Source organism: Schistocerca nitens, chromosome 2, assembly GCF_023898315.1.
Source record: "Schistocerca nitens isolate TAMUIC-IGC-003100 chromosome 2, iqSchNite1.1, whole genome shotgun sequence".
Classification (NCBI taxonomy): Eukaryota; Metazoa; Arthropoda; class Insecta; order Orthoptera; family Acrididae; genus Schistocerca; species Schistocerca nitens.
In genome coordinates, this window is record NC_064615.1 from 121107792 (window position 1) to 121123777 (window position 15986).

The following is a 15986-nucleotide window of genomic DNA, read 5'->3' on the forward strand; positions in this document are numbered from 1 at the left end:
ACCACCAAAAACTGAGCGGTGAAGAAATGACTGCTGTAAAAGATTTGAGTGGAGAAAAATGCCATCAATTGATACAGAGTGATTATTGAAACTGCACAAGGTGCGAGTGTACGAGGATAAAGCTGGCAATCCCAAATGTTGGTATGTGACACCATCCACAGTAGAAATGGATGATGCCGCGTCAATTTGGAACACCACCAGAATATGCACGGCCTCCAGGGTAAGGAGAAAACGAGCACCTGACTGGGGAATGATGGAGAATACTTGGCCGTCAATGGAATGCGAGGCTTCCAGGTCCTGAGGTGATGATTCGTGACGAGCCTGTGTGTCTGCAGGAAGCATGACATCTACATGATATTTCTGTGAAGCCTGACACACTACTGCGATATGGCCCATTTGGCTGCTAGCCAGTCCGGACAGGATGGAAGCTGGGTGAAAGACTTCCTCTCACAGAAAAGGCCAGCAGATTGACAAGACTCCCACTTGGCACTAAGCAACTGGCGAGCTTCAAAAACAGGTGGATCAAGACATGGTGGTTGTAGCTGGTGAGACTGTTCAAATGCATGAATGATCAGCAGACTGGTGTCGAGGAACGGATCCTGTAACTTCAAAATACCAGCCCGGAGACCCCCGTCTGGTGCGTGAAACAGCACCATATCGTGAATCAACAAAGAGGCATAAGAATGACTGCAAGCAGCATTGGTGCACCGGAATTTACAATCGCGGGAGAGACCCTGGAGCCTCATAATCCATTCCCGATACCTCTGACCTTGGGACCTTCGACAAGAACAGAAAGTCTGAGGGGTGACGGTGATGTGTATTTGTGCATCAGAATACTCAAAGAGGTAACCCTTAATATGAGTAAATGAGAGATGGACGAGGCGACTGCTCAAGGTTAAGTTGTTGAATTAAACGATACATCTGTGTACAAACTGTTGGTAAAAAAAGCCCGAATTTGATTTTCATCATGGATCCCATGTGCCAGTAAATGTTGTTCCAACTATTTGACATAATTTGACCGTGGTTCAACAGACCTATCGAAAGTCGGAAACATCGCTGTAGCCACGTGCAAAGTGTTCAATGCTTCTGCAATGGAATCAACTCTATGAGCTACCTCTTGCAATGCTGGTGAGTGAGGGGGAAGTTCTGAACACGTGAGCGCTGCCTGAATCTGCCATAGAGTTTCCACCACGTACTAAAGACGTTCGGTGGAGGAGGCCATTACGTTCGAAAATGGAAGTTTTATCCTCGTCGCCAGTAACTGTAGTGTCCTGTGGTCGGCAGAAAAGAACTAACAGTCGATTTGAACGCACTTTATTATAATTAAAGAAAAACTCCTTCTTGGCATACACTGAGTTTCAAATCCAAGAACAACAAGAAAACCTCACAATTCTTGGGGTGGCAAACCAGATAAGGAAACAAGACAATGGAACAAAATGTACTATACCAGTTACAAAATACGACGTGCTACTACAATGCTATGGCGAGTGTATACAATACTAGGGCCGGCATAAGTACTGGCTGGAGCTGTTGCCCAACAGCACATAAACACTGCCAGTCTGACTGTCTGTGCGTGCTTATAAAACCAGGTCATCGGAGTGCTACATGAGTCATATGAGTTCCGTTTGGTGGAACACTGCCATATATTGTCTGGAGAAGTAGTTCTGTTTTTATTTGGAAAGCCTCTTAGTGTTTATATCCGCTGGTGATTTTTCTCTCCGTACTCCTGAGAGGAGGTCAGCGGCCCATCTTGCATGTTAGTTGTGTGGGTCCTCTAACTAATAAGGGGCCGCTACCACAGTCTAGGTGACAAAAGAAGCTATGCAGCACTCCCTGATGGTACTATCCAGCTCACCTCTTCAAGGGCATCTGAGTCTGCTCTGACAGCCTAGATGGATTATTGACAATGAGTACATGCCATCATCTGTGACATACTTTACCAGCACGGTCAAATAGCACAAGGGTCAAAGCGGCCAGTTGTGATTTCCCTGGTGTCATGAGGGCATTTAGTGCATTTGGGTATGATGGCAGCATCTGAGCTATGTCTAAATGGGTGGAGAGTGATATATCTACCACTGGTGCAATGTCTGGACGTGACAGAGGCAGTGGTGTAGATGGCAGCATTGGTTGGTGCAGCCATTCTGGATATAGCTGGATGCATTGGTGCCAGAAAGTTGCATATTTGGTGGTTACTTTGCACATGACTGCGACATGCATGGTCTCTATCACTGTGGTTGTCCATCCTGGGTGCCTACCAAAAGACTGCACACAGACTGGGGCAACACTCTGGATATGGGGGCACTTTGTGGATCTATGTCTACATCAACATCTGTACTATGCAAACTAGAGTGAAGTGCAGTATAAGAGCGTGCATTCCATTGTACCAGTTACTAGGACTTCTTTCCATTCCTTCCCCATAAGGAGCGTAGGAAGAACAAATGCTTAAATGACTCTTTGCAAACTGTAACCAGTCTAAACTTGTCTTCATGATCCCAGTGGGAGTGATATATAAGGGGTTGTGATGTGTTGCTAAATTCATCACTTAAAGTTGGTTCTAAAACTTTCCAAATAGGTTTTCATGGAATAGTTTGTGTAAATCTTCAAGCATATGCCAGTTTAGTTCTTTTAACATCTTTGTAACACTCTCCCATAGCTCAGACAAACTTGTGAGCATTCATGCTGCCCTTCTTTGTATCGGCGTCCTATTTTGTAAAGGATTCCACAAGATTGAGTAATATTCAAGGACAGGTTGCACGAGTGTTTTGTATGCAGTTTCCTTTGTAGAATGATTGCATGTCCCTAGTATTGCACCAAAGAACTGAAGTCTTCCACCTGCTTTTTCTACATCTGAGATTGTGTGATTGTTCCATTTCATATCCCTATTAATTGTCACACTAAGGTATATGTATGAGTTGATGAATTCCAACTGTGACTCATTAATATTATAGTCATAAGATACTATGTTTTTCATTTTGTGAAGTACACAGTTTTACATGTATGAACATTTAAGGCAAGTTGACAATTTTTGCACTGCTTTGAAATCTTTTTAAGATCTGACACAATATTCGACAAGCTTTTTCAGATAATACTTCATTATAGATAACTAAATCATCTGCAAAAAAATCTGTTGCTGCTATTAATATTGTCTGCAAGATAATTAATATATAACATGACAGCAGGGGTCCCAAACACTTCCCTGGGGCCATCCGAAATTACTTCTGGCATTCTCGGTACCAAAAACTCTTCAGCCCAGACAAAAATTTTTGTTAATACCTCACATTTAAGAAGATGGGACCTGAATAAACTGAAAGAACCAGAGGTTGCAGAGAGTTTTAGAGGGAGCATTATGGTATGATTGACAAGAACAAAGTGAAGTCAGCAGAGGATCAAGTAGGTAAAAAGACGAGAGCTAGTAGAAATCCTAACACAAGAGATATTGAACTTAATTGGTGAGAGGAGAAAATATAAAAATGCAGTAAATGAAGTTGGCAATAAAGAATACAAATGTCTAAAAAATGAGATCGACAGGAAGTGCAAAATCGCTTAGCAGGAATGGCTAGGGGACAAATGTAAGGATGTAGAAGCATATATCACTAGGGGTAAGATAGATGCTGCCTACAGGAAAATTAAAGAGACATTTGGAGAAAAGAGAACTGCCTGTATGAAAATCAAGTGCTCTGATGGGAAACCAGTCCTAAGCAAAAAAGAGAAAGCAGAAAGGTGGAAAAAGTATATAAAGGGTCTATACAAGGGCAATGTACTTGAGGGCAATATTATGGAAATAGGAGACGTTGTAGATGAATATGATATGGAAGATATGATACTGTGTGTAGAATTTAACAGAGCACTGAAAGACCAAAGTTGAAAAAGGCCCTGGAAGTAAACAACATTCTGTTAGAACTATTGACAGTCTAGGGAGAGCTAGTTATGACAAAACTCTTCCATCTTATGATCAAGATGTACGACACAAGCAAAATATCCTCAGACAATAAGAAGAATATAATAATTCCAATTCCAATGAAAGCAGGTGCTGACAGGTTGAAAGTAACCAAACTATAAGTTTAATAAGTCATGACTGCAGAATACTAACACAAATTCTTTACAGACAAATTGAAAAACTGATAGAAGCCGACCTCGGGGAAGATCATTTTGGATTCTGTAGAAATGTAAGAACACACGAGGCAATAGTGACCCTATGACTTATCTTAGAAGATAGGTTAAGGAAAGGCAAACTGATGTTTCTAGCATTTGTAGACTTAGAGAAAGCTTTTGACAATGTTGACTGGAAACTCTCTCTCAAATTCTGCAGGTGACAGTGGTTAAATACAGGGAGCGAAAGGCTATTTACAATTTGTATAGAAACCAGATGGCAGTTATAAGAGTTGAGGGACCTGAAATGGAAGGAGTGGTTGAGAAGGGAGTGATACAGTATTGTAGCCTATCCCCAACATTATTCAATCTGTATATTGAGCAAGCAGTAAAGGAAACAAAAGAAAAATTTGGAGTAGGAATTAAAATCCAAGTAGAAGCAATAAAAACCTTAAGATTTGTTGATTGCATTATAATTCTGTCAGAGACAGCAAAGGACTTGAAAGAGCAGTTAAACAGAATGGACAGTGTCTTGATGATATAAGATGAACATCCACAAAAGCAAAACGAGGCTAATGGAATGTAGTCGAATTAAATGACGTCTTGCTGGGGGAAGTAGTGAGGATATAAAATGTAGACTGGCAATGGCAAGGAAAGCATTTCTGAAGAAGAGAAATTTCTTAACATCGAGTATATATTTAACTGTTAACAAAAAGTTTGTGGCCATATACATAAATTAAAGGAAACATAAAAGATTTAAGTGTCAGGAAGCCGTTTCTGAAAGTATTTGTATGGAAGTGAAACATGGACGATAATTAGTTTTGACAGGAAGAGAATAGAAGCTTTTGAAATGTGGTGCTACAGAAGAATGCTGAAGATTAGATGGGTAGATCACATAACTAATGGGGAGGTATTGAGTAGAATTGGGGAGAAGAGGAATTTGTGGCACAACTTGACTAGAAGAAGGGATCGGTTGGTAGGACATGTTCTGAGGCATCAAGGGATCACGAATTTAGTATTGGAGGGAGACCAAGAGGTGAATACACTAAGCAGATTCAGAAGGACGTAGGTTTCAGTAGGTACTGAGAGATGAAGAAGCTTGCACAGGATAACGTAGCATGGAGAGCTGCAGCAAACCAGTCTCAGGACTGGAGACCACAACAACAACATCAACAGCACAATTCTTCACTCCTCACTGGGTATGTTCAGTCACTGTAACGTGGCAGTCAAAAGCAGGGGGTGTTTTGATGTATAATTGTTTAAGATATCAATGTAGCCTGAACTACAATGTAACGACACCACCAACCTCAGCTAAAAATTGCACTCTAGCTGTTACCAAATGGTTTATGTGCTCCGCTTTGCTTTGAGTTGTGCTTGGTTGTTATTTCCTTTCCTTATTTTGAAATAAAGAGCAATCTTACTCTGTCACAGTGTTCGGATGTGACACTCACAAAACCAGATGGAATCAGCGATCCATATGTACATTATTACATCGGTTCTGCCTTCCCAGGAGCACAGAAAATGGACGTAGGTTGCTAGCCCTGTGAGAGGGAAGTGTGAGTTATCCCCCACTCCACTCTTTTCCCCACAACAATCAGAGCTCCATGTTTATTTTATGTTTGTGGCTGACTACCAGAAAAGTGTCTGCTACAACATGAGTGTCAGTACAAGAAATAATAGAGCATGTATAAATTTGTCGAACGTGTAATCTGGATTTTGTGAAGTAAATTTAATCAAATTACCAACATTTAAAACTAAAAGCATTGTACTCACCAAAAGCAGCAACTCCATGACTTTGGGGAGACAGCTTCAAAATAATTAGTAGGAATGATATTGTAAATCGATTTGTTGCTCCTTCTCACTGGCAAATAAATCTGCCATCTCAGACTGAAATGTTCAATTTTAGGCACGAATGACTTTTCACAGGATAGCATCCCTAAAGCACTCAGTCATTCTTCTTTCATAGTGTTTTGTAGGAACATTTTAATTCTCTTGAGCATTGAAAAGCACTGCTCAGCTTCTGATGTCGAGATTGGCATCTTGATTAGCAGTTTCAAAGCTTTAACAGTCTCGTCAAATGTGTCACAAAGTTCATTCTATAGAATCAGCAAACGAAATGCAACTGTTCTCAACTCAGGCCTAGCACAGAAGACTTGAAGCTCACCCTTCAACTTTCTTTTTCCCAGAAATGTATGTGTCTCTGATTTCGAGGTATTTGTCAGGAAAATCTGTGATGTATTTGTCAAACTGATTTACATCGAATAAGTTGGCTGAAATGTGGTGTCCAGTGAAGTGGAAATGTAATTTTATTTAAGAAAGGATGACATCACACACTTCCAAAGCATCTCTTTTTTTTTGTGCATCAAGAATCCATGGCTTCTTGGCAGACATCGTTTCATCATTTTTGAAACTAATCTCATTAACAATGGAGTCAATGTCAATTCTGGCATTTTGCAGCATTACCACTTCAATGTTCTGGTTGTCTTGCGTTGCTGTGGTGGGTTCAATTATCTTCTTCTGAAGCTGATTAAGAAGTATATCTGCATAAGGCATTATCTTACAGAAAAATGATAGCCAGAAAATGCATTCATTATCTTACAGTCTTTGTATGAACCAGCTTTTACAACAGTAGAAGATAGTTCTATACCCTCACTTGTTTCAGTGAATTCCATAACAGTAATAAAGTTTTTTCCTGTTTTCAAAAACATATTTTACTGCTTGCGGGTGGTAATTCCATCTTGTCACAAACACGGGGCAAGCTTTTTAGAATAATGCTTTGTGACACTTTTGATTTCTGTGACGAGTTAGAAAAGAAAGAAGAATTACCTGAAAGCCATGCAAAACAGATGTGGGCATTGCGGTTGACAGAGGCTGCCATAGACATAAGGTTGAACTGAAGTGCATAACAATGGATGTAGTTTGCATTTGGATATTTGACTTTAATTTCTGAACCCTGTTCACCTTGCCTCTCACAACATTTGAATCATCATCACTCTGAGCTATTAGTTATGCTCGATCATCGCCAATTAATCATTCAGTATCTTTCAGAATACTCTCAGCTATAGAATGAGCATGCTGACTTTCTGGATTGACAAAGTTCCAAGATCTTGCAATAGGTTTTCCCTCAACAACATATCACAAAACAATAACCAATTGAATTTTTCAAGACACTTCTGTGCTTTCTTCTGTGATTATTGCAACATAATCGGCACCTTTAATTTCTTTATGAACTTCATCATGGTACTTTTCCAATGTACGTTGCAGTAGTTCCTTCTGAACAGTCTTAGAAATGCCTTTGAACACTGATGCTTGAATGAGATGAACTTGAAAATGTTTATCCAGTTCTGCACTGAACTGAATTAGCTCACAAAAAAACACCTTATTTTGAGAGGCATCAGATTCATCATGGCCCCCGAGAGCCAGTTCCGAAGCACCACAGAACCGAATACAGTCTATAATTAAATTCAGTATGTATCTATTCTTTTCTACACACTTGTGGCTGTCAATTGTTTGTCTATATTGTGAATCTAATTTCTGCTGAGTGTTGGTTTTGTCTAGAAATGAAAGACTAAGCACATTATTCATGTGTCACTTTGACATTTCATGAACTTTCATGTTAGACCATATAAGCCAATATCAGTTATTCCAGTCTTATACCAATTAACATCTCCCCCAAATAACACACAAGAAAAACAAAAAACAGTGTTGCTTTCTTCACAACCACAAATCCATCGATTTTTTGTTTGCTGCTATGGATTCAGATGAGGGAGTGGCCTACCCAGTGTTTTTTATCTGAGAGTCTTGTCCCTAAATGGCATTTTTAATAACTCATTTACTTTGTTCATGTTTGCTATTTTCACAGTCAGCTGAATTTTCCCCTACAGATAACACTATGCAGTCAGCTGTATACAGTCAGTTACCTGATCTCATAATAACTACAATGCTATGGCTTCATCAAGTTACAAAGCAGAACTGCCTCCTTTGATTTTTTCTATAATTTGTTCATCAAGATCATCTCCTAATTCTTGAATTTGATGATTAATTGTAATATCAGATGAAGGGCTAGGAAAAAGGTGTTTTGCCATGGACCCTCCAAGCATAATGAACACCATGTAACTAGCACATGGTAGAATTAGTTCTTCTGCAATCATACGGGGTTTCTTACATTTTACTGCTCGGTAAGCTGCATAATAGGCTACTAAAAGTGCTTCATTCAAGATTTTCACTTGCTTAGAAAATGATTATTTTTGTTCTTTCATTTGACTCATTTTCTAGAAAAAAATCTGTCTTGGTTTGACCATGTCATTCTAATGAACACTTTCTAAATGACACTTTAATTTGCTAGGTAACATACATTCAACAGAAAGTACTTTCAAACACAAAATATACTATGAACTCCCTTCATTGTTCGCAACAGTGGATGTGAAACCAAATCTAAGTAGATATTGTTGTATTTTCTGTATGCGACTTGTATTTACTATCTTCATTATCATTTTCCTTCTTGTTGTCAGCAAGTTCTTGCTTTTGGCTTCCACTTGAGAAGTTTCAAAACTTTTCCATAGCTTATTCCTTTTATAAACTTTATAAAAAAGTCACAATATAATACAAACAGGTTGAAAACACAAAAATCGCTGGTGGTGCTAAGTGTAAGATGCCTTCGTTGAACTTCTAGGTTATGACTGCTTATGTAGGCTGGCCAACATCTTAAATGGAATTGCTCCAAAGCCACAAAAGTAGACACCAGAAATGAAGTTTCCTACAACTGTCCTCTTTGCCATTAACTACAAAACAAATCCACATTGTCCATATGGTCATTCACAGCATGCAAAATTGCCACAGTGCACAGGTTGATGACTGCTACACTAGCCCCTCTGTTTCTCCATTATTTTAGGCTGGATTGTTTGGGGTGACTCACAGATTGTGTATAAAGTCTTCCTATCTTACTAATATACTCTCTTTTGGTATATTTGATAGACAAACTTGGAAATTACAAATGCCACTGAAACAGATTTTTTCTTTGAAATACACTACTGGCCATTAAAATTGCTACACCATGAAGATGATGTGCTACAGAATAGAAATTTAACTGACAGGAATAAGATGCTGTGATATGCAAATGATTAGCTTTTCAGAGCATTCACACAAGGTTGGCGCCGGTGGTGACACCTACAATGTGCTGACATGAGGAAAGTTTCCAACCGATTTCTCATGCACAAACAGCAGCTGACCAGCGTTGCCTGGAGAAATGTTGTTGTGATGCCTCACGTAAGGAGGAGAAATGCGTAACATCATGTTTCCGACCTTGATGAAGGTCGGATTGTAGCCTATCGCGAATGCGGTTAATCGTACCACAACATTGCAGCTCGCGTTGATCGAGATCCAATGACTGTTAGTAGAATATGGAATCGGTGGGTTCAGGAGGGTAATACGAACCATATGCATGAACAGTTCAACGACGTTTGCAGCAGCGTAGACTATCATCTCATAGACCATGGCTGTGGTTACCCTTGACTCTGCATCAGAGACAGGAGCGCATGCGGTGGTGTACTTAACGACGAACCTGGGTGCATGAATGGCAAAATGTCATTTTTTCGGATGAATCCAGGTTCTCTTTACAGCATCATGAAGGCACATTGGGAGTGTGTATTCGTCATCGCCATACTGGCGTATCACCCGGCATGATGATATGGGGTGCCATTGGTTACACGTCTTGGTCACCTCTTGTTCGCATTGACGGCACTTTGAACAGTGGACGTTACATTTCAGATGTGTTATGACCCTTGGCTCTACCCTTCATTCGATCCCTGCGAAACCCTACATTTCAGCGGTATAATGCACGACCGCATGTTGCAGGTCCTGTACGGGCTTTTCTGGATACAGAAAATGTTCGACTGCTGCCCTGGCCAGCACATTCTCCAGATCTCTCACCAATTGAAAATGTTTGGTTAATGGTGGCCAAGCAACTGACTCATCACAATATGCCAGTCACTACTTTTGATGAACTGTGGTATCATGTTGAAGCTGCATGGGCAGCTGTACCTGTACATGCCATTCTAGCTCTGTTTCACTCGATGGCCAGGAGTGTCAAGGCCGTTATTATGGCCAGAGGTGGTTGTTCTGGGCACTGATTTCTCAGGATCTATGCGCCCAAATTACATGAAAATGTAATCACATGTCAGTTCTAGTATAATATATTTGTCCAATGAATACCCATTTATCATCTGCATTTCCTCTTGGTGTAGCAATTTTAATGGCCAGTAGTGTAGTTCTTGATATGTAAGGACTGAAATGAAAATAAATGAACAAAATCACTAATGCAATAAAATAATAGTTGCAGTGTCCTTTAAGCAATAGATTGCTGTTTAGTAAACATTTTCTCTCTCTCTCTCTCTCTCTCTCTCTCTCTCTCTCTCTTTTCTTTTCTTTTTTTTTATGGACTAGGACCATAAAAACAGACAATTATATCAAAGTCTTAAAGAAAGATTCACAAGATTTCTGCCAAGTATTTTATATACATGATATATCAGGAAATCCCTCACGACAGTGCAGGAAGTAGAAATGCTCACAGATCGTATTGTGAGTACATTGTGATGAAATTATGACACTACATTTGACGTTTCATCTTTAACATCAGTGTAATCTGGCTGCAGTTGACATCAGTAGATCATCTGCAGATTCCTAAGATCTCTATTTGCCTGTCAATTACTTCCCTGATAAAATCTTGATCTAATACCACTTTAAACAAACTGATCATGAAGAAAATTTTATACAACATATCTCACTATCTGTTAAGCAGTAGTTCTGGCATTAATGCTTAGTATTCTTCAGCCGTGCTACAGTAAACAAGAATTCATGCAATTACAAGTAATTGTCTGTTATAATAGGGAGAGCATCACAAAGATACAGAAGGAACTAAAATGACAGACTGTTGAAGACAGATGTAAACTATCCCAAGAAAGTCAACATAAAAGTTTTCTGGGTATGGCACTGTGTCATAATGTATAAAACTACTGCGGCTGGAAAAAACCAACATTTTGGCCATGGTTGCAGCGGTATTCTTCTGGTTCGACCATTAGACCAACAAGAAGGCTGCTGCAACCGTGGCCGAACGTTGGTTTTTCTCGAGCAGCAGTAGTTTTATACATTATGACGCGCTACCATACCCAGAAAACTTTTATGTCGACTGACTCTGGCTGCAGAAGCCTATGCAATTACATCCCATGAAAGTCTATTAAAGTTTCAAGAACTGGCTTTAAATGATTACTCTAGGAATATACTACAACCCCCTATGTTTCGCTTGCATGGGAATTGTGAGGATAAGATTAGAATAATTACTGTATCCACAGAGACATTGAAACAATCATTCCTCCTGTGCTCTGTATGTGAATGGAACAGGAAGAAACACTAATAACTGGGGTACAATGGGACATACACTCTGTCCTGCACCTCACAGTGGTTTGCAGAGCATAGATGTAGACGTAGAATCGCCTGTATTTGTATACATTTCTATAAATGACATTCCATTTCGAAAAGTTGTTGTGAATATTGTTTACAGAACACATGGTTAACCAGTAATCTAAATATCCAGGATTTTAATAACCTCTACAATGCTCTTTGTTCAACATTCCTCCTTGCTCCTCACATGTTTTGATATCAGTTCTAGCATTCCTAACAGCTCACCTAGTTATGCCTTTTCCTTTTGTATGCAATAAATCTGGTTCCAACAAGATTTGTCTTACAATTTTTAATTTTGCTATCTGCTAAATCCCATAATTTTCTTGTGGGATACGGACTTACAAGTACTCCAAAGTTTGTAAACTTTCAACTCCTTCTCCTGTGAAATACCTTTTATTTATTATACGTAGTTACTGCTGATTTTTGATTAAATTAAAACAGCACTGCCTTTAATACATTTGAAAATTGCTAAAAGCAATGTAGTTGCTTCATTTCTTTTTATTCATCTGTTTGTTAGTTCATTGTGGCTGTATAGACAATTGATGTTCTTTATAGGGGTCTGATGACATAGTGCTTGAAGTAGCCAACAAGGTTTATGCACAAGCAAGTTTTCCAATTAAAGAAGAGTTCAGAGCATCTGCTGCAAAATTTTTTGCTGAAGCTGAAGAAGTTGATTTTATCAATGAAACAGAGAAATCTAGAGTAAAAATCAATGAGTGGGTAGAGAATAAGACAAACAAAAAGATAACAGAGTTGTTCCCTGGAGGTAGGAGACTGCTTTTGCTATTTTTTTAAGTTTTTAATGCATATATCTTTGCAAAATCTGAAAAATGTTTCACCAGTACAATTTTAGTTGTCTCTGTCACTGTGGTGGTACTGTCATATACAAGACATTCCAATAAAGAATTTACAACTTTGATATTGTATATAAAAGTGTACTGATAGCCTAGAGAATTGGCTCCACTGCCATTATTCAGCAAAATATATGATTTTTTCCCCTCTCATTAAGTGATTCAGGACAGAATCATACCACTATAAATACTACGAGAAGATGTTCCTAAATGATAAATTTGAGTGGTCTTGAATGAGACAACAATACAATGGAGTGTTCATGCTGTATATGAAGGTCATTGCTCCAGCTTGGCTATCATTTCTGGGGGTCACTTGCACTTTGTTAAAACTATCTGTTCACTATGTATAATAAATCAACAGGGTGTATGTAATTGTCAAATAATGCAACAGAATAAGTGAGGCAATGTTCATTTTCAGTCTTAGTAAACTGACTCAACACACATGTCTTGAAATGGACTTTCTCATGTAAATGTCAGGCAACATACTGATACATCAGTAATGAGCTTCTGGGTGTTCTCCTGAGTTGTTCTCTCCATTTTGTACAAAATATTTTGATGACCAACCCACTGTCACCTTCAGGTGCCATGTATTTACTGCCTGGAGGCCAACCTGACTGTGAGCTATTGTTGGTCTCACACTGCTGTTTATAGCTGAGTTTGATTCCTGATGCCCAGTGTTCCTTTTGATACTCTTTTGTTTTTCAGGGGTCTCACTGATATTCTGTGAAATGCAGATTCTCTTTGCATCTTCCAACTCTTATCTCCATGCCTTGAGCCATTACCATCCTTCACAAAGAAATTTGGTGCTACAGATCTTGGTCCGTAGAGCTCGACCACATTCAGACAAGGACAGCCTCACCGAACAATTACTTTACCTATAAATAATGTTCCAAAAGAATGGGTACACAGATCATCAAATTGAATGAGTGATGAAGGCAATATCCAGAATGCCTGAGAAAGAGGTTGAGACTGAGACTGATGAAGAGAAGCCAAACAGCACATACTTACCTTATGCTGGCCGAATGTCCAGAAAGATTGGTAGACCATGGAAACATGGCATCCAGGGTATTTCACACCCTCAATTAAGATTATAGGGATTTTTTAACATTACAAAGTTGATCTATGCCTCTGATTGCTGGGTTTTGAATTGCTTTCCATACAAATGTGGCTTGTCTTACTTGGGAGAGACTACCAGAATAGTCGAGGAGAGATGCAAAGAACCCTATGATGTACTCTACTAAAACAACCAAGCAAATCAACCATTCCTGAGCAGTGACTTGAAGATAATCATGAAATGAAATACAATGTGACCAGTATTGTGGTGCAAATGCCTAGTTTCAGGGGCAGCACAATTAAGGAGTTTGTCAATAAAGATGTCAGAAAACCTAATAAACTAGGATGGTGGTTTCAATTTGAATGATATTTGACATCCGGTACTCAAATTATTAAACTCCCTTAGGGCATCACATCCACCAGAGTTGTAAAATGCTGAGAAAATTTGTGTTTCACATAATATCAGTATGAGCTCTGAATAGGGATGTGCAAATGGATTAAGAAATGCCTGAATAATTGGAAAAATTGATTGGAAAGAATAGTCGAGAAAATTTTGAAGGTAATTAATGAATCTGTGCACAACCATAGGTTAACATTAAGTGATACCGGTATCAACAAACCTTGAGTATCATTACATGCAAGATCAGTAAACATAATTTCCATTATGTACTGCTGGTTGCAGTAGTATGTGGTACCAAATAATCACCACAACCATTCAAATTGTCAATTTGTCTATAAAGTTTTAAACACATGAAGTACAATATTTTTTGTATGAGTAAACCAAGTTCACTAGGTGCCTATCCAGTCTGGGCCATTACCTTCACATTAATTCCATTGTGTTTAGTCTTGAGTGTCACAATGTTGATGCAGGGACACTCTTCCAGATAGGGTGTTAATTATTCCTGTCTGCACTGAACCTCTTGATGCAGGATCTTGACGAGGAGTGAAATGATGAACAGATAGGAGTTGAACTTATAACCATACAAATAAATATTATTTTTCTAATAACTTTTTCTAATACTTTTAATGAACTGTTAAAATACACTTTTTTAACAATGCTGGTATGATGGATCAAAGCATAAGCCCGTACGCTAACACTTCCCAAAACAAAAAGGGTGAAGATACATGAATTAATAAATTGAAGAGCATATTTCTTACTTTGTTTCATACAGATATTTAATGATGTATCAAAACATTATCCTTGCCACAAAACAAATTGTTAATATACTTTTGGCAGTGTCTTTTTTATAGCTCATTCAGTTTACATATAGCATAATAATATATATACAGGGTGGAGAAAAACTGTGTCACAAAATTGTACCCCTGGATAGCTGATTCCAGAAGAAACCAAAATTGCTAATGTTTTGTAGGTCAACAACGCGCTATTTTTAAACTACAGAAACTTGGCCCCATGTGCTCCAATTGACCGTGGGATTGCCCTGTTGCCGTTCATCGGTTGATGGGCAGTGCTATGGTTGTCAGTGCTGCCAATCACATCAAGGCAATGCCAGGAATCCTTGAAAGAGAACAGCAAAACACCGTTTGACATTACCAAGATTGTGTCATGTCAGAGGGTCGCCAGTTAGAGCACCTGCTTTAAGTAAACAATGTCTTAGTTAAAAAAAAAAATAAAAAAAAACACCCTTTTCAGGGCCAACATAATTTGTAAAAGACTTTCTGTATTTAAACTAACAGCTGTTGATGGGTTTGTTCCCAGTACGTCTTATCATGAAACTACAATGGATCTGTCAGGACCCTGGCCGATTCGCCACCAGAGTGGAAGGCTGGCGCGCTACCGCTGAGCATTCAGGCCACCTTGGATACATCACGATCTCTGATAGGCAAAGTATTCGCGGTCATGCATTGTCCAGAGCATCAGGCAACAGGGTGATCCTGCAGCCAATCAGAGCTCGTAGTGCCAAATTTCCGTAGTTTAAAAACTACACAACATTAGTAATTTTGGTTCTTATTGGCGTCAGTTATCCAGGATTTAAATTTTGTGACACAATTTTTCTCCACCTTGTATATAAGAAAAGGAAAGAAGGAAAAATAATATGAATCAATACAGCTCTGAAAAACAAAAGAGCGTCAAAGGGTGTTGTGGGCATTGGGAATTGAACTCAGCTGTACATAACAGCATGAGACCAAAATAGCGCATAGTCAGGCTGGAATCTAGGCAGCAAGTACACGTAACAGCAAAGCTTGCAGTACCTGAGAAAAACAGCTGGTCAGTCATCACAATATTCCACTTGAATGGAAACAATAACTTGGCAGATAACCCAGAAGCACACCTTTAATGAATCATGCCAAGAAAACCTGAGAGGTCATACTGAGACATTATATTTATCTTAACCTATACAAATTTATGAATGACACTTGAAAACATTTTTACTGACATGTTACATTAGGTGGATGAAGATAATGATTTTATCAGAACAAAATCTTTAGTCTTGAGTCAACTGGTCACTGAAAACCTGTGGCAAACTTTAACATGTTAGTGAACTTTTTAATTCCATGAATTGGCAAAAATTATCAGTA

General features: G+C 38.9%; 1 protein-coding gene across 1 annotated transcript in view; it reads left to right on the forward strand.

Annotated features, from left to right (window-relative positions):
* The window catches only part of LOC126235805 (serpin B6-like), a 286482-nt gene that overhangs the window by 150731 nt on the left and 119765 nt on the right, over positions 1 to 15986 (forward strand). The window contains exon 4 of the mRNA XM_049944634.1: positions 12100 to 12310. Coding sequence (XP_049800591.1) covers positions 12100 to 12310 — 211 coding nt within the window. The remainder of the gene's footprint in view (positions 1 to 12099; positions 12311 to 15986) is intronic.